General features: G+C 41.8%; 2 protein-coding genes across 6 annotated transcripts; one reads left to right on the forward strand and one right to left on the reverse strand.

Moving 5' to 3' along the window:
• Positions 1-1,293: 1,293 nt before the first annotated feature.
• ATP5PB (ATP synthase peripheral stalk-membrane subunit b) lies at positions 1,294-16,811 on the reverse strand. Its single transcript, XM_068965518.1, has 7 exons — positions 16,696-16,811; positions 16,386-16,422; positions 11,450-11,595; positions 8,413-8,576; positions 7,935-8,060; positions 4,110-4,289; positions 1,294-1,689 (listed from the first exon to the last, which is right to left on the reverse strand). Exons 1-7 carry the CDS (start codon positions 16,733-16,735, stop codon positions 1,612-1,614), a joined length of 771 nt encoding a protein of 256 aa, XP_068821619.1. The 5' UTR covers positions 16,736-16,811; the 3' UTR covers positions 1,294-1,611.
• A 202-nt stretch (positions 16,812-17,013) lies between these two features.
• On the forward strand, positions 17,014-26,451 carry WDR77 (WD repeat domain 77). Of its 5 annotated transcripts, none has more exons than XM_068965382.1 (10): positions 17,014-17,200; positions 17,452-17,637; positions 19,669-19,810; positions 20,328-20,377; positions 22,587-22,657; positions 22,791-22,845; positions 23,300-23,371; positions 23,943-24,078; positions 24,592-24,660; positions 25,218-26,451. In XM_068965382.1, the coding sequence occupies exons 1-10, from the start codon at positions 17,086-17,088 to the stop codon at positions 25,375-25,377; spliced, it is 1,056 nt and encodes a 351-aa protein (XP_068821483.1). In that variant the 5' UTR covers positions 17,014-17,085; the 3' UTR covers positions 25,378-26,451. The 5 variants fall into 5 exon arrangements, with proteins under 5 accessions (XP_068821483.1, XP_068821484.1, XP_068821485.1 ...); XM_068965383.1 differs by having other exon boundaries at positions 23,943-24,051; XM_068965384.1 differs by having other exon boundaries at positions 23,943-24,051; positions 25,224-26,451.
• Positions 26,452-27,839: the final 1,388 nt, after the last annotated feature.

Raw genomic sequence — 27,839 nt, forward strand, 5'->3', positions numbered from 1 at the left:
CAGTGTTGCTTACCCACAGCATGTTGCAGTGCTGCGTGAATACAGGAGGTCACTGCCTGGTTCTGGAAACTATGGGGCACACTGTCAGTCTCCGCTCAGATCCAGTGGCCTTATGAGTCCCAGGTGAAGCTCTTTTGTCTGAAGTGACTAGCTTGAGGGCTGACAGCCTCATGCCTGGCTGCCTCTGCAGGTGCCGAGCAGGAACCACTGTGTGGCTTATCCATGTTGCTGCTGATCTGTTGATTCAGCAGTATTAGCAGGGCTGTGATTTCCCAACTTCTCTCCTTGGGTCATCCTTAAGCTTCTCTAACCTTTGAACCAGGAATATTAGGAAGGGCCTCGGGTTTTGCAGGACCATCATACCATGAAGATCAGAGGTAATAAAAACGGACAAGGGTTTCAGTCTGTGCTTGTAGTTTCCACTTGTTCCTACCCTCTCCCGCTTCACATCTATCTTCTTCTTAAATGCCCGCTCCATGCATGTCAAGCTCCTTCGTTAGAAACAAAGATTAAGAGCTTACAGAGACTGCTTAACCAGCTCCCACAAGAGCATAAAATCAAATTTCTTACATATAAACATATATCCTAGTAGCTGTGCTTCTGATAGTTATACACAAGTGAAACGATGAGGCTATTTAGACTACCTAAAATGGGACTCTCAAAACACCTTGTACTAAAATCTGTATTGTATCATATATTCCCCCTTTCCAGTAGATTAATACCTTGTGGTAGGAACTTTTTATCTCTGTGTGACCACTGTAGGATAGTGCTTAGCAATTTTTCGTTTAATGAATAATTTGGAACACCTACTGACCCTAGTAAACTCTCCTTTAAGCAACATCTTAATAATGTTGTCAATCTGATTTCTATAGAAGATGAATATATTAGCCATCAATACTGACCTAAATGACTGTATTATCCATTTGTTCACAAGTAAATCCTTATAAAAGTATGAGAATTAACTGCAGACAAACCTATGGAAAGGCAGAATTTTCTATCTGTTGGATTCTTGAGAGTAATTATATGACACATGGAGTCCATAGTATTTTCTGCAGAATTACTACTAAAGCAAAAATAAAGTCAATGATACATGATTTCCTTTAGCCATTTTAAGAATACTTAAAAGCTTTAGATTCCCCATAACCTAGCAGCAAGAAATAGCTTACCATTAATAATTATATAAATAAGATTCAGTTCAGTGACATCTTTAATTTTTACCAATGAATGTTGAAATGATATTTCAGAAAATTATGCATCCTGAAAACCTTTGTTTCAACTGTCACTTTATTGTTAAGATGGCTGAATTAATTACAAATTTAAACTACAACTTTGGTAATTTTTAGCCAGGTACCAAATTTTATTCAAAGAAACTGCTTATTTAAAAGTGATCACAGGACAACTCAAAATGTACAGCAAGATGAATTAGAGAAAGATCTTACTGGCCAATAGATTGTTTCAATTCTCTCACTGTATCAGACTCAAAACTTTTCATTTATAGGAAAGGTAAACTGTAACCTCAGTAGATACCAATACAGAAAGATTTTATCACACCGACTGGTTTCCATTTAGTCGGTCAACTGTTTCTAGCTGTCTCAATAGGGACGGATGTGTCTACATAACTGGCTGAGCTTGCGCCTTCTTTGCGAGCAGCTTTAGATCTGCGATGCACTTGGCGATTGTTTCCTTCTCCTGTGATAAGGAAAGAGAGAGCTGGTTAGATCTTGTCTAATAACACTGCCATTCTAAAAGATACCTCCTATAAAACACTAAGGTTACTATAGAATCTCAAGATGGATTACTGGCTTAGAAATCATCCTCTGTCCTCCCCTTCACCTTCTGCCTTCAATCTTTCCCAGTATCAGGGTCCTTTCTAATGAGTCAGCTCTTTGCATCAGGTGGCCAAAATACTGGAACTTCAGCTTCAGTCCTTATAAGGGAATAATCAGGACTGATTTCCTTTAGGATTGACTGGTTTGGTCTTTGCAGTCCAAGGGACTCTCGAAAGTTAGATTCTCCAACATCACAATTCAAAAGCATTAATTTTTGGCGCTCACCTTTCTTTACAGTCCAACTCTCACATCCATACATGACTACTGGAAAAACCATAGCCTTGACTAGATGGACCTTTGTTGACAAAATAATGTCTCTGTCTTTTAATATGCTGTCTAAGTTGGTCATAGCTTTTCTTCCAAGGAGTAAGAGTCTTTTAATTTCATGGCTACAGTCACCATCTGAGGTGATTTTGGAGCCCCCCAAAATAAAGTCTGTCACTGTTTCCACTGCTTCCCTATTTGCCATGAAGTGATGGGACTGGATGCCACGATCTTCATTTTATCAATGTTGAGAGTTTTAAGCCAACTTTTTCACTCTCTTCTTTCACTTTCATCAAGAGACTCTACTTCCTCTTCGTTTTCTGCCATAAGGGTGGTGTCATCTGCATATCTGAAGTTATTGATATTTCTCCCAGCAATCTTGATTCCAGCTTTACAAAGGGGATAATCAATTATTTAATAAAGCAAAACCAGAGAATAGTTAAAGTCCCCTGGCTCATTGCTTTTATGAATGAAACCTGTCTAGAGGTTGAAGCTAGATAATCCTGTAATCATGTGCCACTGGTTATATTTTACAGCTAATACTTGCTTGGAAAGGGCCAACCTAACAAACATTAGTAATAAACATTGTTAAGAAAGAATAGTTTTTGTCTCTTTTGTACTTTCCAAATTTCTTAAATAAGTATATCACTTTCATATAAAAGAGTAAAATGTTAAAAACCAATTCATTAAATATCAATAGACCCTATTTTTCTCCAGTCCTGCATGGTTATGCTGAAAGTGACCAGAAATGCCTAAGTATACTCTTTATTTGGGAACGAAGAAATCAAGTGATAAAGAAGTAAATAAAAATAAATAAATACATAGAAAACATTTCTGTTCAAGATCACTGAATTTAGCACCTGAGGAGAGGAAATGGAATAGACATCACAGAATTAGAAAATGGAAGAGGCTCAGAAATAGACTTGTTCAGTTTTTGTTTTACAGAGAAGAATGTTGGTCAGATATGCAGATGACACCACCCTTATGGCAGAAAGTGAAGAGGAACTGAAAAAAGTCTTGATGAAAGTCAAACAGGAGAGTGAAAAAGTTGGCTTAAAGCTCAACATTCAGAAAATGAAGATCATGGCATCCAGTCCCATCACTCCATGGGAAATACATGGGGAAACAGTGGAAACAGTGTCAGATTTTATTTTCTGGGGCTCCAAAACCACTGCAGATGGTGACTGCAGCCATGAAATTAAAAGATGCTTTACTCCTTGGAAGGAAAATTATGACCAACCTAGACAGCATATTCAAAAGCCGAGATATTACCTTGCCAACAAAGGTCTGTCTAGTCAAGGCTATAGTTTTTCCAGTAGTCATGTATGGATGTGAGAGTTGGACTGTGAAGAAAGCTGAGCGCTGAAGAATTGATGCTGTTGAACTGTGGTGTTGGAGAAGACTCTTGGGAGTCCCTTGGACTGCAAGGAGATCCAACCAGTCCATTCTGAAGGCGATCAGTCCTGGGTGTTCATTGGAAGGACTGATGCTGAAGCTGAAACTCCAATACTCTGGCCACCTCATGTGAAGAGCTGACTCATTGGAAAAGAGCCTGATGCTGGGAGGGATTGGGGGAAGGAGGAGATGGAGACAACAGAGGATGAGATGGCTGGATGGCATCACCGACTCGATGGACATGACTCTGAGTGAACTCCGGGAGTTCAGCGAGGCCTGGCGTGCTATGATTCATGGGGTCGCAAAGAGTCGGACACGACTGAGCGACTGAACTGAACTGGTGTTGGTTAATGTTTCCCAGGTGATGGAACCTGAACATAAGTGGGCTATAACGAGTGTTCTCAATGACCTTTCCACTATGAATGAGAGTTCTTTTGGTAACCAGACTCTGAGGAAGGAGGAAACCTACCATGGCAGTTGTGCAGCACTTTCTCGGTTACCACTAACCAGGAAAATGAACCGGGGCTATCCCATTATTGCTAGGCTAAAGACTCCCTGCCAGCTATCCCTATACTATCAGAGCTATCAATACAACTCCAGAAGCTTTGAAACATCATGTACCTGCTGTGCAGAGATGCTCTGCACCACATGCTTCTCCACCCAGTTTATCATGTGCTCTTGTTCCTTCTGACGCATCATATTCTGCACGGAGATGTGATAGTCCAGGCGATTCTTTACCTCCCTGTATACTCTATGCAGCCGTTCCCGGTAAGTAACCTCCAAGGCCATAGCAATGTTATTCTGAAGGAAAATTAAGAAGTGATGAAAATTGTTTGCACAAAGGATTACTTCCATTCTGAGGATTCTGCCTCTTAGAACAGCTACCACTTAACTGTATTTTACGCAAAGTTCATTTGTTTAATATGAACAGGTAATACATGCATCTGGTTAAAAAAAAACTAACAGCATATAGTAAAAATATATTTAAAAATATATACAGTAAAAAATTAAGCCCTCTCCAGCCCCCTCATAGGCTATCATCTTCCTATATTTCTTGTATTTTCTCCCAGAAATACTTAATAAACAAACATATGTATATGTACACACATAAATGTCACTTTTACTGATTATGACATATAGACTCATCTCAGTTTTAAAACTTATATTGGATTCTACTATTTTTGTGTCTCACAACACATAATTTATTTAACCAAGCTCTATTAACAGATCAGGTTGCTTCTAATTCTTTCAGCTATATTATGCAGTTTACATCTTTGCAGTTATGTCTGAATATCTGCTAGGTCAAATAATAGCTAACATCTGTTGAGTATCTACTATCTTCTAAACACTGTGTCAATTCAATTAAATCTTAAAATCACACCACAGGATAGTTACTACATTCATTCCACAGTGAGGAAAACTGAGGCAGAAACCAAGGAATCTGTCTAAGGTTACAGGCTCACTGAATTATGAAGCCAAGGCCTGAATATGAGGGGTCAGGCTACAAAAGCCATGCTCTTAAAGATCCATTTTAAATTGTGATTAACACTGTCAAATTCTACAGAAAAGTTGTACTGCTCCATTCTTTCATCAGCAACACAAAGAGCCTGATCAACAGTGTTTATAAAACCTTTACTTTCTGCTATTCTGATAAGCAGAAAAAAATGATCAATTTTAATTGTCATTATATAAGGAGAAAATTTATATACTTAGAAGTCATTTATATTTACTTATACTGTTATAAATTGTTCATGTCCTATGCCTAGTTTTCTCCTGGAATGTTGGTCTATCCTAAGGTAACTACCCTTTTGTATCACGTGGAATGCAAGTGTCCTTTTATCTCTAACTTTGGTTTATGGTAATTTCTACATGCAAAATTTAAATTTTTTACAATGAGATTAACTTAACAATTTTTCCTCCTATAGTTTTCTGGATTTTTGAAAATTGAGGTATAACTGACATACAATATTGTATTAATTTCAGGTATACAAACACAATGATTTGGTATTTGTATATATTGTGAAATGATCACCAGAATGAGTTTAGTTAACACCCATCACTACCCAAGTTTCTGGATTTTGTTGTCTTATTGGAAACATCTTGTCTTTCCAAACATATTGTATTGTTTTTCAAATTGTCTTTTTCTTAAGGTTTCATTTCTAGTTTTTATACCTCTTATTTCTTTTTCTTCTCTAATATCAGCTACTGCCTCCAGAATAATAATCAACAAAGTGACAGGGAGATTGTCATTTTCTAGTTTGTAATGAGAATCCTTATACATCTCCCTGTTAAGTATAACGGTTTGAGATACTAAGCTCAAGTAGGCCCTATCTTCTTTCTCCTCAAATCTCAAATACTACCTTGACTGCCTTCCTGTTCAGCAAATGACCTAACTTACTATTTCACTGAGAAAAAGGAAACAACTTCACAAACTTGTACCACTCTATCAGCTAATCTACCTGAACCATACTCACAAACTTTGCCTTCCTTTAACTATGGAACTGTTGATGCTCTTGAAGCCAACCCTTCCACCTGCGTACGCCAAGCCCCCTAGCCCTACCGAAGGACACTGCTCTAGCAAATTCCTCCCTATGCATACCCCTTTCTTGCATCAAATTTTCTCTCTACTAATTTCTATCAGATCCTAACATGTAATTATACTTTCTATCTTCTAAAAAATCTCTTTTGATTACTAAATCCTCTCCTCTGAGCTACTAATTTCTTTGCCCAACAATTTCTAACTCCTTCACAATTCTGACAGTGATTTATACCCAGACTCCAATCCTCCTCTTCTATTTTTTTCCTTTAATTTACTCCAACTACTTCACTAAAACAGCCCTCACCAAGGTCTCCAACCTTCATACTGCTAAATCTGATGCCAAATTTTTAGGCCCATTATTACTTGACTATTAAGTAGGGCAACTACAAATTAATCCTTGTTTCCACCAGTTATTTTCCTTCTTGTTCCAGTCTTACAGCTGTTAAGTGCTACTTGCAAGCTCATGATTTCTAAACTCTCCCCAGTGATTCCAGACTCTTGTATCTAATAACTCTTATTTGGCTAACTCACAGGCATTTCAAACCAACACATGCAAGACTGAAGGCTATTTACAACAAGGCCATCAGAGTGACTCTTCAAAACACCAGTGAGTTCATATCACTCCTCTGCCTAAAAGATTCAATGACTTTCTCTCATTCTGAGTACAAGTCAAAGTTCTCACAGAAGCCTATGAGACTTCATATGATCCAGCCCGTGGCCCCTCTCTGCCTTGCTTCCTCTTACCTTCCTCCTCACCCATTCTGCTGCAGCTGCGCTGGCCTTTTCACTTTCCCTTATCTATGCCGAGCAAGCTTCCAGGGTTAGGGCCCTTGTGATTGTGCTTCCCTCTGTCTGCAATACTATTTCCTCAGACATCAGGTTCGAATATCACATCAGAAGCTTTTCTAAACTGCCGAACGAAACATTTAACTCCCTCCTTCTAAAATTTCTTTTCCTTTAACATAAATTCATCATTCTACAGGTACTTCACACAAATTGACATTCATATCTGCTTAATTTTTTTTTCCTTTCCTTTTCTCAACCCTTGGCTAGAAAGTAGGCACCAAGAAAGCAGACTTGGTTTTGTTCTCTGCTGTTATCCTAGCACCCTGCCTTGACCAGTGTCCACACTTAAAATATATCTATTACGTATTTCATACTTAGACTCATTGGAAAAGACTCTGATGCTGGAAGGGATTGGGGGCAGGAGGAGAAGGGGACGACAGAGGATGAGATGGCTGGATGGCATCACTGACTCGATGGACCTGAGTCTGAGTGAACTCCAGGAGTTGGTGATGGACAGGGAGGCCTGGCGTGCTGCGATTCATGGGGTCGCAAACAGCTGGACACGACTGAGCGACTGAACAGAAGTATTTCATAAATAAATAAAAATTTTAACCACTATCATTTGATTCTTACAAAAAGCTACATCTTCAAAAGCCAGGCTTTGTGTGACATATTAGTTACGATGCAGGAACAATTCTCTGGCTGTAACCTATGTATGAAGAGATTTCTGGGGATTTCAAAAATAATGTGCTAAGTATCTTTAGGGATCCTGTTATGTCATAACACTTTCTTATAACATGCATGCTTGAAATGCATAGCATGTATTTCACCTACTGTATTTTACAGTGAATGTCATTTTTAAATCGGCTTTCTGTGTGGATTTAAAAATGTGTTCTTTTATACTTTTTATTCTCTCTAGTTTTAGAGTAATAATTCTAATTATTTATCCACGTGAGGGGTCTTAGATGTCTAAATAGCTGTAACAGCCAATCCCCACCCAAATAGTCTTTTTTCCAAGTAAAATATGCTCAAACTATACAACCTTCATATGATTGTAAATTTTTGTTTTAAATATACACAAATGAGTAATTTCACTCGTCTGAGAAAGTTCTGAAACCTACCCTTTGAACATCAAAAAGGTAATGGCGCTTTTGAACCAGTGCCTGCTGTGACTTCTCCATATCAATAGCATCCTGGATTTGTTTGATGGACGCCTGTTTCACCTCTTCCAGTTGGGCAATTTTTTGCTGCAATTATGACATTTACAACAAAGATTAGCGAAAGTATCAAGGGTAATAAAAAGATTCATTTTATACTTCTTCACTTGTGAAAATACCCTTACATACAGAGAACTGCACCAATCCTTAACAAAAGTTGCTCACAGTAGCTATGCAGTATCTTGCTAAATGAACAAAACCACGGAAAAGCTAGAGAAAGTCTGGTAGTTTTTAAAAATTTATCTCAAATTAGTAATTAACTAACATTTATAATTGAAATCATTATAATCAGATTCATTTTTTTATCCTTTGTTCCTATCACTTGATGGCTTTGATGTTTCTAGTACTGTCTAAAATGGGAAGTAAGATTTATGATTCTTACCTCATTGAGTTTATCAGCAAATTCCCCAACAGAGGCACCATATTTTTTAACTACATAGACAAGGAACCCTATTGTTGATATGGCAGAGAAGGTCTCTGGAGTTATCACGTATATTTCTTTGGAGAGTAAATATAAGATAAGCCCAGTTCCAAGCACATAGGGTCCTAAAAGGAAAAAAGAGTTATTTTATGATAGATATGCTATGTCTAAAAGGGTAAGACTGAGAGATATTTCTGCATTTAATTAGTTGAAGGTAAAGGTTTTTTTTCCTATTTTATTCTTTTTTAAAACTTTTTATTTTGTATTGGGGTATAGGAAGAGGCACAAGCTGGAATATCAATCAACTCAGACATGCAGATGACACCACCCTTATGGCAGAAAGTGAAGAGGAACTAAAAAGCCTCTTGATGAAAGTCAAAGAAGAGAGCGAAAAAGTTGGCTTAAAGCTCAACATTCAGACAACTAAGATCACAGCATCTGGTCCCATCACTTCATGGGAAATAGATGGGGAAACAGTAGAAACAGTGTCAGACTTTATTTTTGGGGGCTCCAAAATCACTGCAGATGGTGATTGCAGCCATTGCAGCCATGAAATTAAAAGACGCTTACTCCTTGGAAGGAAAGTTATGACCAACCTAGATAGCATATTCAAAAGCAGAGACATTACTTTGCCAACAAAGGTCCATCTAGTCAAGGCTATGGTTTTTCCAGTAGTCATGTATGGATGTGAGAGTTGGACTGTGAAGAAAGCTGAGCGCCGAAGAATTGACGCTTTTGAACTGTGGTGCTGGAGAAGACTCTTGAGAGTCCCTTGGACTGCAAGGAGATCCAACCAGTCCATTCTAAAGGAGGTCAGTCCTGGGTGTTCTTTGGAAGGCCTGATGCTAAAGCTGAAGCTCCAATACTTTGGCCACCTCATAAGAAGTTTGACTCACTGGAAAAGATTCTGATGCTGGGAGGAATTGGGGGCAGGAGGAGAAGGGAACGACAGAGGATGAGATGGCTGGATGGCATCACGGACTCGACGGACGTGAGTCTGAGTGAACTCCGGGAGTTGGTGATGGACAGGGAGGCCTGGCGTGCTGTGATTCATGGGGTCGCAAAGAGTTGGACACGACTGAGCGACTGAACTGAACTGATAGTCAGTTAACAACAGCGTAATAGTTTCAAGTGAACAGAGAAGGGAATCGGCCACATTAATACATGTACCCAGTTAAGCAAAGTTAATAATGATTTTAAACAATCATATTCAAAGATCAAAGCCTAGATGAGAACCAGTAAGGTACAACTGAAAGGATGATAATCTGGACTTAATGCTGGACAATGCAGATGATCTCTGAGCTCAGTTTCCTGAACTGTAAAATGGGAATAGTATCTTCTTGACAGAATTGATGTAACTAAAAAACAATGCATATAGGGTCTAGTACAACTGCTTAACAAACAGGAAGTAGTTTATAAAAATGTCAAGTTACTTTGAGAATAATTTGTGTACCAAAATAGACTATTAACTAAGTGGGGGGGACACTGGTCAGAATAAAATTTATCCACTCTTGCCTATTTACTCAATGTGAATCTGACACTGGAAATAAGCAAAGAAAACAAAACAGACACAACTATAAAGCAGCATGTGAGTAAAAGAACTAAGTAACAGGACTTTCACTTCTTGTAGCACCTTATTATAATGCTTCTAATATGGCCATCTTTTTCTTTAACCAGGTCATGAATTCTGAAAGGATACAATCCATCATGCACCTTTCTTTAGGATTTTCCTCTGTGACTCACAAGATGCTATGTAGGACTTAAGACAGGTCTTTAGGGGAAGCAGTTTGCAGTGTTTCTATGCAATACAAGTACCAAAGGATGTTAGGACATACTATGAGAATAAAAGGGTTACAATCTCAAATGTGTTTTACCCAGTTTCCCATACAAAGTTTAAACAATTCACTTAAAAAAAAATCTGCCTTTAGTGTATACATTTTAAATGTGAATTTATTTAAAAAAAGGCCTATCACATGCAATATTTTTATCACCTATGGGGATCTGATGTTTCTCACAATTTTTATTATGGAAAAGCTATTTTAGGTCATTTCCTGGAGAGATTAAAAAAAAATCTTTGATATCCAGTGTTTCATGGTCATAGCTATATTTGGATACAGCAAGAGAAGCAGCGTGTGTAATAAAAAGTACACTAAACTTAACTGGAGGACCCATGTTTAAGTACTACTCAGTCACTAAAGAGAATAAACCTCAGCAAGTTGTCTTCTAGTTCTTCTGGGTAATAAAAATGTCTTCATAGAACTGTTATACACATTAAATAAAGTGAAAGCATATTGCATTACAAAAAGATTTCACGACAGGTTAGGCCTTTTTAAAAGGAAAAAAACTGGTAAGTCCGGCCCAGTTCTTTTTTCATAATCACACACACAATTACACATACAATACATGGTCTCTATTGCCTTACCTGGCTTTATTTTTATCCATAGTTCTTTCCATCAGTACCTGAAAGTGTATTTTATGGTTACTCTTTTTTTTGGGGGGGGGGGGCAGGGGGCGGGCATTCCACATGGCTTGAGGGATCTTTGTTCTCTAACCAGGGATCGAACCTGGGCCCCTGCTGTGAAAGCACGAGTTCTAACCACTGGATTGCCAAAAAATTCCTTAATTACTCTCATTTCTTTATTGTCTATCCTACAAAACAAAGTATGTTCCATGATGGCAGGCACTTTAGTTCACTACTGTATGCCTAGAACAGTGCCTAGGATAGGGCAGGCATTCAATAAATTTGGTGTATCAACAAATAGAGACAATGCTATAAAATCAAGTTAAAATCCCCAACAAAATTACTCCAAAGTAATTTGGACAAAATTGTCCAAAGACAAGTTAAAGCAATCAAATCAATTGTTACACTGAATCACTTCCGCACTTTACTTTTGAAAACAGCTGACTTGATTTTTCTGGTGTAAGAAGCCACTAAAATTCTAGATTAACATAAACAAGAGCATCCAAACATATTATCAAACACTGGGCAAATGCTCACCTGTTACACCCGTTTTAGGATAAAGGAACTGGAAGAATTCCTCAGGGATCAGCCCAAAACGAACTTTCCCTCCATGTTCAGGAAGAGGTGGTACAGGGGCAAGACTTGGCCTCCCTGTGTGAAAGATCCTCGTTGCCTGCAATACCCTATGGGTAAGAATTATACAAATTTAAAGCCTATTCTTTAAAGAGAACACAACATATGAACAACTGTAGAAAGAATGGATAGCGATGAGGATTAAGGTAGTTTCCCACTGTCCTAATGGAGAGAGAACAAACCAAGAACAGGAAGGCCGGGGTCCAATAATTAGCTGTGACAAGGAGAAACAACTTACTTAAAGCTTTATGTAATCTTCTACCCAATACTAGAATTCCTCTGTTAAATCTCATAGATCATCTGTCTAGCACCTTACACATCTATTACCAGCACTAAAATATGTAAGAACACAGACTCTGCAGCCAGACTATCTGGGTTCAAATTCTAATTTATGCTTTTGTCATCTGTGATTTCTCTAAGTAAAGTAAAATAAAGAATGTGACCTTAGAAGGTGGTTGTGAGGATTAACTGAGTTAAAAATGTGAAGTATATTGAATGGTGCTCAGCATATGTTAAAGTTTTATGTATGGTTAGTTATTACATAGCTACCATGTTGTGAGCTCCCTGATGGCAAGAACTTTGACCATTCTGAATATACTCTGTGACGGGGTGCTAAACAACCACTAAGGAAGTGAAACATACTTTTGCAGTGTTGGATATCTCTATGTTCATCCTCTGAACTGCTACGTACATCCTTAAAACTTCTATTGATTAGTTCTAATTTTATTCATTTATTATGTAAGATAACACCCATGTATCTGGGTTAAATAAACATCTCAGTTCCTTCACAAACCTGATTGCCCATTACAAGCAGCAATCTGGTTTTAATATGCAACATCTGCCACCAGATGTTGGCAATTTGATCTCTGGTTCCTCTGCCTTTTCTAAAACCAGCTTGACATCTGGAGTTCACGGTTCACGTATTGCTGAAGCCTGTCTTGGAGAATTTTGAGTATTACTTTACTAGCATGTGAGATGAGTGCAATTGTGCGGTAGTTTTCAGCATTCTTAGGCATTGCCTTTCTTTGGGACTGGAATGAAAACTGACCTTTTCCAGTCCTGTGGCCACTGCTGAGTTTTCCAAATTTGCTGGCATATTGAGTGCAGCACTTTCACAGCGTCATCTTTCAGGATTTGAAATAGCTCAACTGGAATTCCATCACCTCCACTAGCTTTGTTTGTAGTGATGCTTCCTAAGGCCCACTTGACTTCACATTAGCTGGACACAAAGCCTCTCCCTAACTGGCTGCCTTAGCTACTCAAGCCCTCAGCTACTCTTGTCTAAGAAAGTTAACAATCAAAACCTGGTCTCTTGGCTTCTCCTCAAATACCCCTTCAACCCACCCCCCCCCCCGCTGCTTTTAAAGTTTTTAAAATACAAATGTGACTTTAAAACTCTCCAACAGGCTCTCCTTCTGGCCATAGTAAACAAAGTACTTAATACAGTATACGTGATTCAGCACCTGTCAAGTTTTATAGCCTCCTCTTCCTTCATTCTCCTACTCTCCAGCCATATGCAAGTACTTACAGCTTTCCCAGATGTTCAACCTGGTTTTAGAAAAGGCAGAGTAACAAAGATCAAATTGCCAACATCCACTGGAACATCGAAAAAGCAAGAGAGTTCCAGAAAAAACATCTATTTCTGCTTTATTGACTATGGTAAAGCCTTTGACTGAGTGTATCACCAAAAACTGTGGAAAATTTTGAAGGAGATGGGAATACCAGATCACCTGACCTGCCTCCTCAGAAATCTGTATGCAGGTCGGGAAGCAACAGTTAGAACTGGACATGGAACAACAAACTGGTTCCAAATAGGAAAAGGAGTACGTCAAGGCTGTATATTTGACTTATATGCAGAGTACATCATGAGAAACGCTGGGCTGGAGGAAGCACAAGCTGGAATCAAGATTGCTGGGAGAAATAGCAATAACCTTAGATATGCAGATGACACCACCCTGATGGCAGAAAGTGAAGAAGGACTAACGAATGTCTTGATGAAAGTGAAAAAGTTGACTTAAAGCTCAACATTCAGAAAACGAAGATCATGGCATCTGGTCCCATCACTTCATGGCAAATAGATGGGGAAACAGGGGCAACAGTGGCTGACTTTATTTTTCTGGACTCCAAAATCACTGCAGATGGTGATTGCGGGCATGAAATTAAAAGACGCTTATTCCTTAGAAGGAAAGTTATGACCAACCTAGACAGCATATTAAAAGCAGAGACATTAATTTGCCAACAAAGGTCCATCTAGTCAAAGCTATAGTTTTTCCAGTGGTCATGTATGGATGTGAGAGTTGGGCTATAAACAAAGCTGAGCGCCAAAGAATTTATGCTTTTGAACTGTGGTGTTGGAGAAGACTCTTGAGTCCCTTGGACTGCAAGGAGATCCAACCAGTCTATCCGAAAGGAAATCAGTCCTGAATATTCATTGGAAGGACTGATGTTGAAGCTGAAACTCTAATATTTTGGCCACCTGATGTGAAGAACTGACTCATTTAAAGACCCTGATGCTGGGAAAGATTGAGGGCAGGAAGAGAAGGGAATGACAGAGAATAAAATGGTTGGATGGCACCATCGACTCGAGACATGAGTTTGAGTAAACTCTGGGAGTTGGTGATGGACAGGGAGGCCTGGCGTGCTGCAGTCCATGGCAAAGAGTTGGACACAACTGAACAACTGAACTGAACTGACAGCTTTCCCTGGTGGCTCAGATGGTAACAAATCTGCCTGCAGTACAGGAGACCTAGGTGTGATCCCTGGGTCAGGAAGGTCCCCTGAAGGAGGGAAGAGCAACCGACTTCAGTATTGTTGCCTGGAGAATCCCACGGACAGAGCCTGGTGTGCTATAGTCCACGGGGTTGCAGAGTCAGACACAACTGAAGAGACTTAATGTGCACAGTTTTCAAAATAAAAAAGACGGCCTCATGCTGCTTCTACTTGGTATGCCTTTCACTTAAGGACTGCCAAGACCAACCAGCCTTTAGAATATCTCAAGTATATCCTTTACAAAGGCTTCTCTAATTGTGGGCCAACATTTATTCATTCAACAAAACATTTACAGACTCTCTACTTATGTTAGGCACCAACAATATAACAATAAGCAAAGTCTCAGCCTTAGACATTCTAGTGGGGATTTGGAGTGTTGAGAATGTATATGCGCACACACAATTTCAGACAGCTGTAAATTCCATGTAAATTAGGGAGGGAAAGGGCTAAGGAGCAATGTGTCGAGCGGGGGAGAGAGGCTTTTTTGGGGGCGATTAGGTGACATCTGAGCTAATGACCAGGAAAACAGAGAACAGCAAGTATAAAAATCTCGAGGAAACAATAAGCTTGGCAGTTTTTGGAAGAATGGTAAGAACGTCAGTATGGCTGAGAATGAGCTAAAAACAGAAGGTAAGAAGATAAATCAAGAGGTAGGATGGGGTCAACTCATGTTGAACCTTCTGGGTTATTGTAAGTTTGGATTTTATTTCAAGTGGAACAGGCAGCTCTGGAGGGTTTTGCAAGGAAAGGGTGGGGAAAGGACATAATCCCTGTGACTCCTGTGAGAATGGCCTGTAATGGGAGAATAATATAGATTCAAGGAGACTAGACAGGAGACAACTGAAATAGCCTAGGTGAAACGTGATGGTGGTTCATACTCCAGTAATAGTGCTAGTGAAAGAATGGTCAGAGTCTGGATATAAGAAGAAAGAAGTGCCTTATGAATGCATTAGATATGAAATGCGAACGAGAAATCAAGGATGTTCCTCACATCTTGTATGTGTATTTATTACCTATGCTACAAAGAGCTGTTTGTCTGTATGGAATCTTTCTTCTTTGAAATGTTGGAAGCAACCAATTAGTCTTACTTCATTTAACTACAGATAAACCAAAACCACCTTTTCAAGACACAGGACTGTTATCAAATTTTGCAAGATTTAGGATGAAGTCCGGAAGTAAAAAGAAATTACAATGAAAACTGACATGTTTTATGACATAATATTAATAACAGGTTCTAACATTAAGCAAATAATAAGCACATGTGATGTACCAAGCACTGTTTTTAGAGTTCCCAGGAACGTCCCTTAATTCTCATAATCCATAACAAACTATTATCTCTATTTTGCGTATGGAGAAATTAAGGTCCCACAGCTTGTTAAGCAGAGGAGCCAAGTTTACTCTCAGCTTCGGAGTCCTCATTGTAAACTGCTCTATAGCTACCTCCTCTGCTGTGTGAAGGTAGGTACTTAACCATATAATTTCTTTAGTTTTGGTTATGGAGGTGCAAGATAAATATTTGCTGAAACAGTGAATAATTTCTCTGATCTGACAGTAAAATTTGGAATCTGGGAGACAGATTAAAAACTACACGTTTCATTTTTTAATTTAACAAAACTTGCCCTTGGGTATGCAATCTAATGGCACCCCACTCCAGTACTCTTGCCTGGAAAATCCCATGGACGGAGGAGCCTGGTAGGCTGCAGTCCACGGGGTCGCATAGAGTCGGACACGACTGAAGCGACTTAGCAGCAGCAGCAGCAACCCCGATACAGGTTGCGGCAGCTCTGTCTAGCTGAAGGTCACAAGGGAGAGGGGCGGGGCTTAGGAGACACCAAAACCAGTTTCTAAACAGTTTAGTTAGCACACATTACTTTTTCTCTTAACCTCTACTATTAGATGATACAATAGTGTTCCAGGCAGTTACAGAATCACACGTGAATTAGACGTTAAGCGTTCCAATATAACCAAAATAAAGGTAATTATTGGCTTAAAGCTAAAAGCAGATTAACCCAGAAGTGAAATGAGGTGATAAAGCAAGGACCAAAGGAAATATTACATCCCTTACACTTACCCTGGACCGAGGAAGGCTGCGTTCTTCAGAGACGGGGCTACAAAAATACGAAGCGTAGGTTAGCAAGGTCACGAAATCTGGTTTGCCCCTTCCTCGGCCCCACAGAGCTCAATCACTAAGGCCATGTGTCCTCCATTCCTACCCCCAGGACCCCACACTCACCTTCTGAGCGGCGCTACTCACTCTCCACTCAGACCCAACTCTCACTGCGCTTTTCTTCACGCCCTTTCCTCCCACCCGCTCCAAGCAACCACAGACGCCTTGTTTTACAATCACTCTGCTATCCAGGACCAGGATGTGTACCTCTCACCTGCTGCGGCGGCGGCAGAAAGTACCACCCGGGACAGCATTGTCAGGTAGCGTTCGCACAGCAATCTTCCCGCTCCAGTGACCCCGACAGAAGAAACTGTCAGGGACAGAAGCAAGATGGACGCTCACAAGTCTCGCGAGAAAAGAACTTCGTGCCCTCTCCGTCAACTTCCGGTCTTTTTACCCCTCGCGATAAAAAGCAGAGAGCCGGTTGCGGGAGGGTGCAGGCGGAAAAGCCGGCTGGGCTCTTAGAAGCAGCTCTCGCGAGATGTAGGGAGGTTGTAACTTGCCTAGAGGGGCGGAGGCCGGAGAGGAACCACGTGGGGACTCCTGGAGCTGAATCTCAGGCGGGCATCCAATTTGGGTCTAGATTGAAGTTGGAACCGTGGAGATGCGGAAGGAAACACCGCCGACCCTAGTGCCCCAGGCAGCCCGGGAGTGGAACCTTCCCCCTAATGCTCCCGCTTGTATGGAGCGGCAGTTGGAGGCTGCACGGTACCGGTCTGGTGAGCCTGGGTCCTAGGCCGGGGAGTTTCCTTATCCCACCCCGGAGTGCCCCTTCCCGGGAATAAACCTTCCAGCCCGCACCTCGATTCCCCCGCTTGCCAGCCTGACCCCTGCTTCGCTTCTCTGAGCTCACCCCAGCCGTGCCCCGCGTTCCCGGGCTCGGGTCCAGATCCATCTAGCGGGCTGCTGGGCGGTTACCAGGGAAACGAGCCTCTCCACTCCTCATGCTGACATCTTGTATCTCCTTTAGATGGGGCGCTCCTGCTCGGGGCTTCTAGCCTGAGTGGCCGCTGCTGGGCTGGCTCTCTCTGGCTTTTCAAGGACCCTTGTGCCGCTCCGAACGAAGGTTTCTGCTCTGCTGGAGTCCAGACGGAGGCCGGAGTGGCTGACCTCACTTGGGTAGGGGACCGAGGTATCCTAGTGGCTTCTGATTCAGGTGAGTCACTTGCTCCTCAGCTGTACAGGTGGAATGGAGGTCGGGCTGGGCTCAATTTTTAATGTCCCATACTCGGTGAAGGGATTCCAGGTAAGATGCTTCAAATCCTAAAAGATGATGTAGTTAAAGTGCTGCACTCAATATGCCAGCAAATTTGGAAAACTCAGCAGTGGCCACAGGACTGGAAAAGGTCAATTTTCATTCCAATCCCAAAGAAGGGCAATGTCAAAGAATGTTCAGATTCACACGATTGCACTCATTTCACATGCTGGCAAGGTAATGCTCAAAATCCTCCAAGCTAGGCTTCAACAGTATGTGAACTGAGAACTTCCAGACGTTCAAGCTGAATTTAGAAAAGACAGAGGAACCAGAGATCAAACTGTCAACATCCACTGGATCATAGAAAAAGCTAGAGAATTTCAGAAAAACATCTACTACTTCATTGACTATGCTAATGCCTTTGACTATGTGGATCACAGTAAACTGTGGAAAATTCTTAAAGAGATGGGAATACCAGACCATTTTACCTGATAAACCTGTATACAGATCAAGAAGCGACAGTTAGAACTGGGTGTGGAAAATTAGAACTAGACAGGTTCCAAATTGGGAAAGGAGTATGTCAAGGCTGTTATTGTTACCCTGCTTATTTAACTTATATGCAGAGTACATCATGGGAAATACCAGGCTGGATGAAGCACAAGCTGGAATCAGGAGAGAGATCAATAACCTCAGATATGCAGATGACACCACCGTTATGGCAGAAAGTGAAGAGTAACTAAAGAGCCTCTTGATGAAGGTGAAAGAGGAGAGTAAAAAAGCTAGCTTAAAACTCAACATTCAGAAAACGAAGATCATAGCATCCGGTCCCATCACTTCATGGCAAATAGATGGGGAAACAATGAAAACAGTGGCAGACTTTATTTTCTTGGGCTCCAAAATCACTGTGGATGGTGCCTGCAGCCATGAAATTAAAAGACGCTTGCTCCTTGGAAGAAAAACTACAATAAACCTAGACAGCGTATTAAAAAGCAGAGATATCACTTTGCCCACAAAGGTCCAATACAGACAAAACAACTTTTTTTTCTAGTCATGTATGGATGTGAGGGTTGGACCATAAAGCAGGCTGAGTGCCAAAGAGTTAATGCTTTGGAACTGCAGTGCTGGAGAAGACTTTTGAGAGATCAAACCAGTCAATCCAAAAGGAAATCAACCCTGAATATTCTTTGGAAGGGCTAATGCTGAAGCTGAAGCTCCAGTACATTGGCCAACTGATGCAAAGAGCCAACTCATTGGAAAAGACCCAGATGCTGGGAAAAACTGAAGGCAGGAGGAAAAGGGGACGACAGAGGATTAGATGGTTGGATGGCATCACTGACTCATCAATGGACATGAGTTTGAGCAAACTCAAGGAGTGAAGGAGAGGGAAGCCTGGTGTGCTGTAGCCCATGGGGTCACAGGGAATTCGATGTGACTTAGAGGCTGAACAATAGCAACAACATACTCCGTGCTTGGGGGAGCTTGAAGGTTTTGGTCCCAAAGGAGAATAACTGTGTGGGTAGGATATACCCGTCCCAAGATTCTAAATTGGTGGAAATTTCTAGCAAAATTCATAACAAAATTAAGACATGAATGAAACTGTTTTTCTCTGTATCCACCCAAGATCAAGGATGATATTGATCTTAAAGATGATGCTGAAACCAATCTATTCTCTTTCCATCTCTTCCCAGTTTCTTACATGTCTTCATTCTGCTTTCTTTGTTTTGAATGTCAGACTTAGTGGAAAAACCAGTGGAGGGTTTCATGTTTAAAAAAAAAAGAATAGAGGTGTCGGCAGGCGTTGCATGGAAGGATAAAGGTGGGACAATTAATGTCCAAATAACTGGGACTATTTAATAATACTAAACTGTGTGCTGTTCATATCATTGTGGAGGTGTCATCCTTGTCTCTCAAGAACTTAGCATCCTAGAAGTGAAGTGCTGTCTTGGTGTAACCCCAGCTTGTTTCCTTCACTGTCTTCCCCACCCTCAACAGGTGCTGTTGAATTGTGGGAGCTGGATGAGAATGAGACGCTCATTGTCAGCAAGTTCTGCAAGTATGAGCACGATGACATCGTGTCTACAGTTAGTGTCCTGAGCTCTGGCACACATGCTGTCAGTGGTAGCAAAGACTTCTGGTGGGTCCCCGCTCTCATTGCTCCTGTTTCTGGGCCTTCTTTGGGTGTCTTAGGTGTCACATTAGCCTCATTAAGTAATGTTTTGGGCTCATTATAAGAACCCAGTGACTGATTATGGCATACCTGTAAGCTTTCTTGGACTTCCCTGGTGGCTCAGATGGTAAAGCGTCTTGCTTACAATGAGGGAGACCTGGGTTCAATCCCTGGGTCGGGAAGATCCTCTGGAGAAGGAAATGGCAACCCACTCCAGTACTCTTGCCTGGAAAATCCCGTGGACAGAGGAGCATGGTGGGCTATAGTCCATGGGGTTGCAAAGAGTCGGACAGGACTGAGCGACTTCACTTTCACTTTCATAAGGTTTCTTATAAGGTTTTCTTAGAGATTTTGCAGTCCATTGTAAAAGTAGACTGTACTGGTAGTCCCGTAGACGACAAAGATGTAGGAATACATATTTGAATACGTGTTTTTATGTATATAGTATAGGTCAAATGAAGTCTCTGTTTCCTTTGCTTCTTAGCATCAAGGTTTGGGACCTTGCTCAGCAGATGGTTCTGAATTCGTACCGAGGTGAGTGCATCTTCTTTCCTTTTTAGTCCCTGTCTTAGCTATTCTGTTTTTATTCTCTCCTTTGTGCTCTTTGAGCTTTCCTTGGATGTCAGTGACACCAATTCTTTGCTCTCCTGCCTGGTAGTTTTCTTCCAAAACTATGGTCAAGTCCCAGTGTTGACTCTAGCTCTTGATCTCCCTATATCTTTTTAATTGACAGGCTCATCACCTTCTTGATCACCTGAGGCTCAAACTCTCAGTGCTCTTCCACTCCTCCTTTTTCCTTCTATCAGTTGGTCCCCAAGTTCTTTGGAATTTTTTTCCATTTGGTCACTGACCTTCCTTTTCATTTCTTATGCCCCCATTTACATTCAGTCTTTCTCCCGTGGCACTCATGTCATCTCCTGACCCGTCATCTTTGGCCTTTCACTGGTGTCTTGTAGCTTGCAGGTTAATATCTCAGGTTCATGTCATGGCATTCAAGCCTCTTTACTGTCATTCCTCCTTCAAGCATATCGTGCTGTCTACACCCAGTCACAGTACATCTGAGGCATTCTTCAAGTATAAACTCTGATACTCATGAATCTTGAACTTTTTGAGTATTCCTCTCCATAAATTCTCATTTTTGGAGGATGAGAGCCATCATTTTCTATTAACTTTCCTCTTTTTGCTCACTTTCATTAACAGCAGTAGCAGTTAACTTTGTTTGGGGAGCCATTCTTCATGAAGATACCAGATCTTAATGAAGATAATGTATAGGGCATTAATGTATGTGTGACTGGAAGACGTAGATATAGGTGATAACTGGTTCCCTCACTGCCTATCTCTGCCAATTCTAACTGCAAAGTGTATGATTCAGATACATGCAAAGCAAAACCACAAACTCGCACGTCTCCTGGAGTTTCAGATAGTTAGATAATCATGTAAAAATGCCAGCGTTCCAAAGTCTACTATATTATATTAGCCTTTTCTTTCAGAGACATATGATATGCTTTTCTGGCCAATGCTAAATAAACACTTGCCCCTTTCAGCCTTTTTCATTAGTTCTTTCTTTTTTCTTAATTTAAATTAAAAAAAATTGAAGTATTGTTGATTTACTGTGTTGTGACAGTTCTTTGTGTTTATTTGTATTCCCCCCACTGATTTCAGAGTCCCTAAAGGCAGAGGCCCCATGTAGTTTTTCATCTTTCGTCCTCCCTGATGGTGCTTGCCCCAAAGCTTTCTTTCAAGTGAGCAGTACATTCCTGTTCTTAATGCTGGCTTTCCGTGGATTCTATGGAAGGTGGCTTGAACCCACACTTCTATCTCAAGACAGAGCCACATCTATCTTAGAGTATGGTTAAATCACTTTGGAGAAGGTGGTTTCCACAGCCAGTAATTAACATTTAGAATGACCTTTAACACTCTTAGCATGCAGCCCTAAAAGAATTTTGAAAAACTGTACCCTTTCACATATTTTTAAATTAGTACCTAAATACTTGTGTTCGTGGTGTGGCCAAGAAAGGTCAGCCTCCTTCACAGAATTTTACCCAGATGCTCTTTCTTTTCTTCTTTGGCTCTTACAAAAACCCTCTTTTGTTTTATTATTTAGGTTTTTATGCTCTGAACATCACACCACGATACAGTTTGGGGAGGAGGAGAGGTGTGTGGTTTTTTTACACATGGGAGAAGGATGACTGAGAGTAGAGGTCTGCAGTGCTGGCAGACCACAGGCAGCTTCTTAGTTTGGTATGGGGAGAAAACATTGGAGAAATGCCCTTAAAACTCTGAGTGTCCAGGACTCCCTTGAAAGTCTTCGTACGCTACCTGGAGGCACGTGTGCTTGTGCTGTCTAGGCTGTCTTTACTGTAAATCCCTCTACCGATCGGACTCAGCCTTTATCATTCATGTCTTTCAGTTCTGTTCCGTTCAGTCGCTCAGTCGTGTCCGACCCTGTGACCTCATGGACTTAGTAACGCCAGGCTCCCCTGTCTATCATGAACTCCTGGAACTTACTCAAACTCATGTCTACTGTAGCCGTTCATTTTCCTGCAAGTCTACTGAGGTTTTATAATGCTATCAACATTTCCTCTTAGGTATCCAGACTCTCACGGAATTTGTTCATTTGCTTCATAAGACTAGCCAGGGCTAGTTCTCACAGCCTCCCTCCTACCCCGTCATAGTATCTGGGCTTCTTGATAAGATTGCTTTTATCTCCTCTGTCATACTTCTTGTTCTCTCTCCTCTACAGCTCACTCGGGGCAGGTCACCTGTGTTGCTGCCTCTCCCCACAAGGATTCTGTGTTTCTTTCATGCGGTGAGGTAAGATATAGCTGCTTTTCCCCTTCCCATCCCTGACCACACCCGAACCCTTTAGACCTAAGTCTAGCATGGACAGCTTCTGGCCAGCAGCTGTTTTTGGATTGTGAAGCCCTTTTTCTATTCCTTCTTCTAGGACAATAGAATTTTACTGTGGGATACCCGCTGTCCAAAGCCAGCATCACAGATGGGTGAGTCTGAGAGCTGGTGGTGGGATGATGGTACTAGGAACCCACCTGGAAGAGACTTCCCTTGGCCAGAGTCAAAGGCAAAGTTACCAGATGTCCAGTCACTGACATGAATGATCTAATTGCTTTCTTTCCCGCTGAGGTTCATGTTGTGCAGTGGGTCCCAAGAGGAAGGGCTAGTTCCTGAGGGTGGGCGTAATTGATATTTCCTGGATGGGCGAATAAAGGGGCCAGAGTTGTCAACTTCATGCTTTACGTTGAAACTTGCTTGTGACTCAGGTCTGGAAAGAGCAGGAGGCTGATAGGTTGTGAGGGTCGAGAGTGAGGATGGGACTGCCTTAGCAGAACTTGGGAAACTGAATAAAGGTGCTCCTGGGATTTAGAGTGACTTCACCACCAAAGCTTCTTCTCAAAGCTGAGGTCAGAGTTTTGTTCTAGACCCTTCTCTCCTTCACAGGCTGCAGTGCCTCTGGCTACCTTCCTACCTCCCTGACTTGGCATCCTCAGCGGAGTGAAGTCTTCGTCTTTGGTAAGGCAGCATGTCCAACTGTGTGTTGACTCTGGGGAGGGGAGAATAAGCAAGAAAGCCTCTCCATGGTGCACGGGGCTCTGGCTGCTCAGTCTGTCAGCACACTTGAGTACTCAGTGAAGTACGCTAATGGGGGTGTGCAGAGGTAGGGTGATCCAAAAGGCGTTTTAGTTCAGCTTTAGAGAACATGGTAATTTTTATTCTAGAAGATTTGATTCCTGATTGTTTGCTGTGGCTCTTACGTTCACGGCTAGAAGTCAATGGGCCGCAAAGCAAGAGGACTGTTACCTAGGGAATCCTGCTGTGTAGTAGGGAATGGTTATGCTAACATGGTGATCTGGCGGTGTAGACTGTGATGTAGTTTGTAGTGAACACAGCAGTTATCTCATCCAGTAGTTTTAATTTTCACAACCCTCAAATGACTGACTATTGCTACTTTACCAAAGAGGAAATGGATGCTCAGAACAGTTAACTTTTTCAAGATTGAAGAACCAGCATTCAACTACAGATCTGGCTAGTCCAAAGTCCATTCTCTTAACCCCCCTTGACATACTGCGTCTTCTTCCTTCAGGTGATGAGAATGGGACTGTCTCCCTTGTGGACACCAAGAGTGCAAGCTGTGCCCTCAGCTCTGTTGTGCACTCCCAGTGTGTCACTGGGCTGGTGTTCTCCCCACACAGGTACTGCTCTTTGTCATCAAGGGCCTGGTAGATATGAAAGGGAAGAGTGAGGGAGAATACTTGTGTTGGCATAGCATTAGCTGATTGGGTAGTTCCTTAAAACAGACACTGTTTTAGCTGAAGACCTTAATAAGTAAAAGATCTCTTAAGACTGTAGTCCGTTTTTTGTGTTGTATGGTCTCTGACTGCAAATGGCTAAAACATGGTCTTGTTCCTGCTCAACACCCCAAATGACTTATGCTATGGGCTTCTAGGGCTGTGTGGTTGGAAAGCCTGTGTTTCTGGGTTATTACTGAAGCTACAGGGAGGCACCAGATGGGATGGTTAGTTGCAGGGATGGCTCTCTGCCCTAGTTTTGCTCCATTTTCCTCATCTTCCCTTGAAACTTGTACTGTAGACTTGGTAGTCAGGCTTTAAACCAAAGTGGGGATCAAGCTACCTTCTCTGGTCACTTTAGAAATGGGGTTTGGGGACTGCCTAATCAAATTTTGTCCTGATACCTATGAACTGATCTTTTGCAAACTTCTCCTTCTCTCCTAGTGCTCCCTTCCTGGCCTCTGTCAGTGAGGACTGCTCACTTGCTGTGCTGGACTCAGGCCTTTCTGAGGTGTAAGTGTGACAATGGACCCTATGATCAGGAGTCATGGAGGGACCAGCAGATGGCTGGGTCTTTTTATCCTTCGGAAAAGCACGTTGTCTCTTTCAGGGAGACTTGGTGATGGAAGCAGGCTAGCTGTTGACTATCTCCCTGTTCCAGGGACTGAATCCCAAGCTCTGTGCCTGGTAGAGGAATGTGGTGTTGGGTGGGATTCCTGAGCCTGGCATTCCAGCGATCTCTCAGAAAGGGACACTGTGTGCTTTTTGCACAAAGTACCACGTGTAGGAATGCAGCCTGCTATAGGATAAAAGGCCCCAGACACAAGATCTGAGGGTACTGCCTTCTTTGCCATGACATGCTGTCTGACCCTGACTCACATCATACCCTTGCTCTAGCTGTCATTTCTTCTATGAAAATAGGGCACTGGATTGGATGATGGAGTCTTCTTTGCCTGGCTACACTGATGGCCTGATGACTAGGTCATATATATGGTGAAGTGGGTGCTTTCCATTTCTCCTTTTTTCTTCTGTCTCTTACCAAGCCCACACTTTTCTTTGTTCTCTTGTAGGTTTAGAAGCCGAGCCCACAGAGACTTTGTGAGAGATGCTACTTGGTCCCCGCTCAATCACTCCCTTCTTACCACAGTGGGCTGGGACCATCAGGTCATCCACCATATCCTGCCCACAGAACCTCTCACAGAGCCTGGACCTAAGAGTGCTGCCGAGTAGATTGGATTTCAGACAAGAAGTGAATCCCCCATGAGTATCCACGCCCTTTGCCCCTGCCCTCTCAGTTTATGAGACAACAGGGGAGCCTTATGCAGTATGTTGGTACACCACATCTGTGCAGTTCAAAGACGCTGTGTCTCAGCCTGGGGGAGGCTGGATCCTGGGGTCCTGTAGTCAGGGAAGAAAAATTCCCTTGAACATGGATGTGTGTGTGTCTGAGTGTGTGTTTAGATACGTAGTCTTTGTAGGTGGGGGAAGGGAGAAAAATATCCATCCCGTGTCTTTCCCAGAGCCCAATCCTCCCCACGCCCTAAAAATTAGCAAGGGATTTTTATGCTTCCCGCTGTAGCTGTGCATTAGGAATTGGCCATGTCTGAGGTACGGGATGTGGGCATTCCTGGATTCTCGGAAACTGCTCATAGAGATAGGAGCAACTTTATTTTTTTATAGAGCTTAATTCAGCTTTATCATGAGCAGTACTTCCGTTTACATCCAGTCCAGCCCACCTTAAGGAAGAGCCAAGACACTCACCACAGTTTTATGCATCTCCTTGTTATTAAACCGAGCCAGAAGTCCAGTTTCTGGCCGAATGAGAAGTTTGGCTGGTACCTATGTAATGCCCCCTCACTGCCGCCACCCCCGTGGAGTTGTGTTGATGAGGATGCATGTATTTCTGTCGTAGATGCCATAGAAGAGGTTCAGGACGGAGAGCTTAAAAGCGTTTCCGTTAAAAACTGACATAGAGCTACATAGGAATGTCTGCCACCTTCCCACCTGAAAACAGCCTGGGCCTGACCTTTTTTGCCTCTGATTCCCTATCTCTGGACATAGGAAACCTGAATGCTATTTTGGGGGACTCTGAAGAGTTTAAATACAGCATCAGAGAGAGAAGTACCGGTCAGTGAAATAAAAAGTTGATTCATCGTTGGCTTGTCTTTTGAAGCATGTATGTTATGTGCAGTTAGGCATGTCACTTACATGAGTCATCAAGGTATCTATCTTAGAGCCCGTTACTTTTTCATGTGCTTCCCCAGCCCCCCAGAGTAGCTAGTTGAAACTTAAGGTAAATATTTGTTTGCTGAATTGGTGGCTGCTGCCACTTAGAAGTTATGGATCAATTACTGATTGTATCGAAACTAAATTAAATCAATTATCTACTTTTGTGCTTTGCAAGTTTTGTTTAGCTAAAATCTCATGAAACTGGGGTAGTTTCATGGGCAAAGTATTTGTAAGTAAAGCTGCTGTGTTTCACCCTTGCTGAGCATGAGCTCTGGTCTCACAATTACCCTCAAGTAAAAACATGGGACTTTGTTATTAGATGGTCTACCTATTGGGTTTGGGGAGAGGTGAGAATGAAGCCTTCACTGTTCTTCCATGTGACTTTAGAGAGGTAATAGGGTGTGTTGATAGAAACTCTTTAAGTTCTTCCTGGAGATAAAAGCTTAAAATTTGTTATCTCTTAGAGAGAGTGAGGTAGGTAGGAATTAAATTTGCATAGGCCTGTTCCTCATGGACTTTGAATAGTGGAGAGAAAACTCAGTGAAAGAGATAATCCAGGGAAATGAATGTATTGTGTCAAGGTGGTTAAAATGACACCAAAGGAGAAAACCTAGAGTTTGAAGAACCACTTTACTTAGTGTAAAAAATATTAGGATTCAGATAAACCTGTGCTGATGAGAATAATTCCATCGATGGTCATCACCAAGACATTTGCAAATGTAATCAAAGTCATGTTAGAAATGAGCGTCCAGTTTTGGTTGACTGTGTCTACTATGGTGAGGAAAAAGATTGTTCAAGATAGAAGGTGACCTCAGAATAATCAGAAATGTACTATCACATGTGGGGTTATTCACTAGTCTTTTACTTGAGAATAGTTTCAGTAGCAGGAGCACAGGTTTGCTGATAACAGGTGGAAATGGGCTCAATTTGTTTTGTTTAAAACCATACAAGTATCTATTTTGTGTTTAATTTCACTGGTTCACATGTCTGAACACCTGCAGTAAATCTGTCTCCGTTTTCACTGTCCTCACTCAAGTCCACTAACCTGGTTGACCGTATACCACTGCTGATTTCTAGTGCTCAGAGCAATAGACACAGGTTGGCTCAAGTACTGTTTCAGGTAGCTCCAGACATCAGGTTCATTCTCCAGGATCTGTGCTGCCCCACAAGACAGTAGGAGGCTTGTCTTTAATTATTAGCTCTGTAGGCATTACCTGCTGGTTCACAGTCTCACTGAGGCAGCAGAATCACCCAGGCTCTGACTGGGCGTCTAGTCATATGTACTCTGGGCAGTGTGGTAGGGCACAAGATGGGGAGAGCGAGAGTGGGAAGATGTATATAGTTATTTCCCACTCACTCAGTTACAGAGGGCTTCAAAACTTCCTTGCCACATCTAGACCTAAAAATGGGCTCTGAGTTTTTAAAAGGCAGATTTGTGGCATTTGGACAGCATAAGCAATATT

Source organism: Capricornis sumatraensis, chromosome 2, assembly GCF_032405125.1.
Source record: "Capricornis sumatraensis isolate serow.1 chromosome 2, serow.2, whole genome shotgun sequence".
In the NCBI taxonomy this organism is placed as follows: Eukaryota; Metazoa; Chordata; class Mammalia; order Artiodactyla; family Bovidae; genus Capricornis; species Capricornis sumatraensis.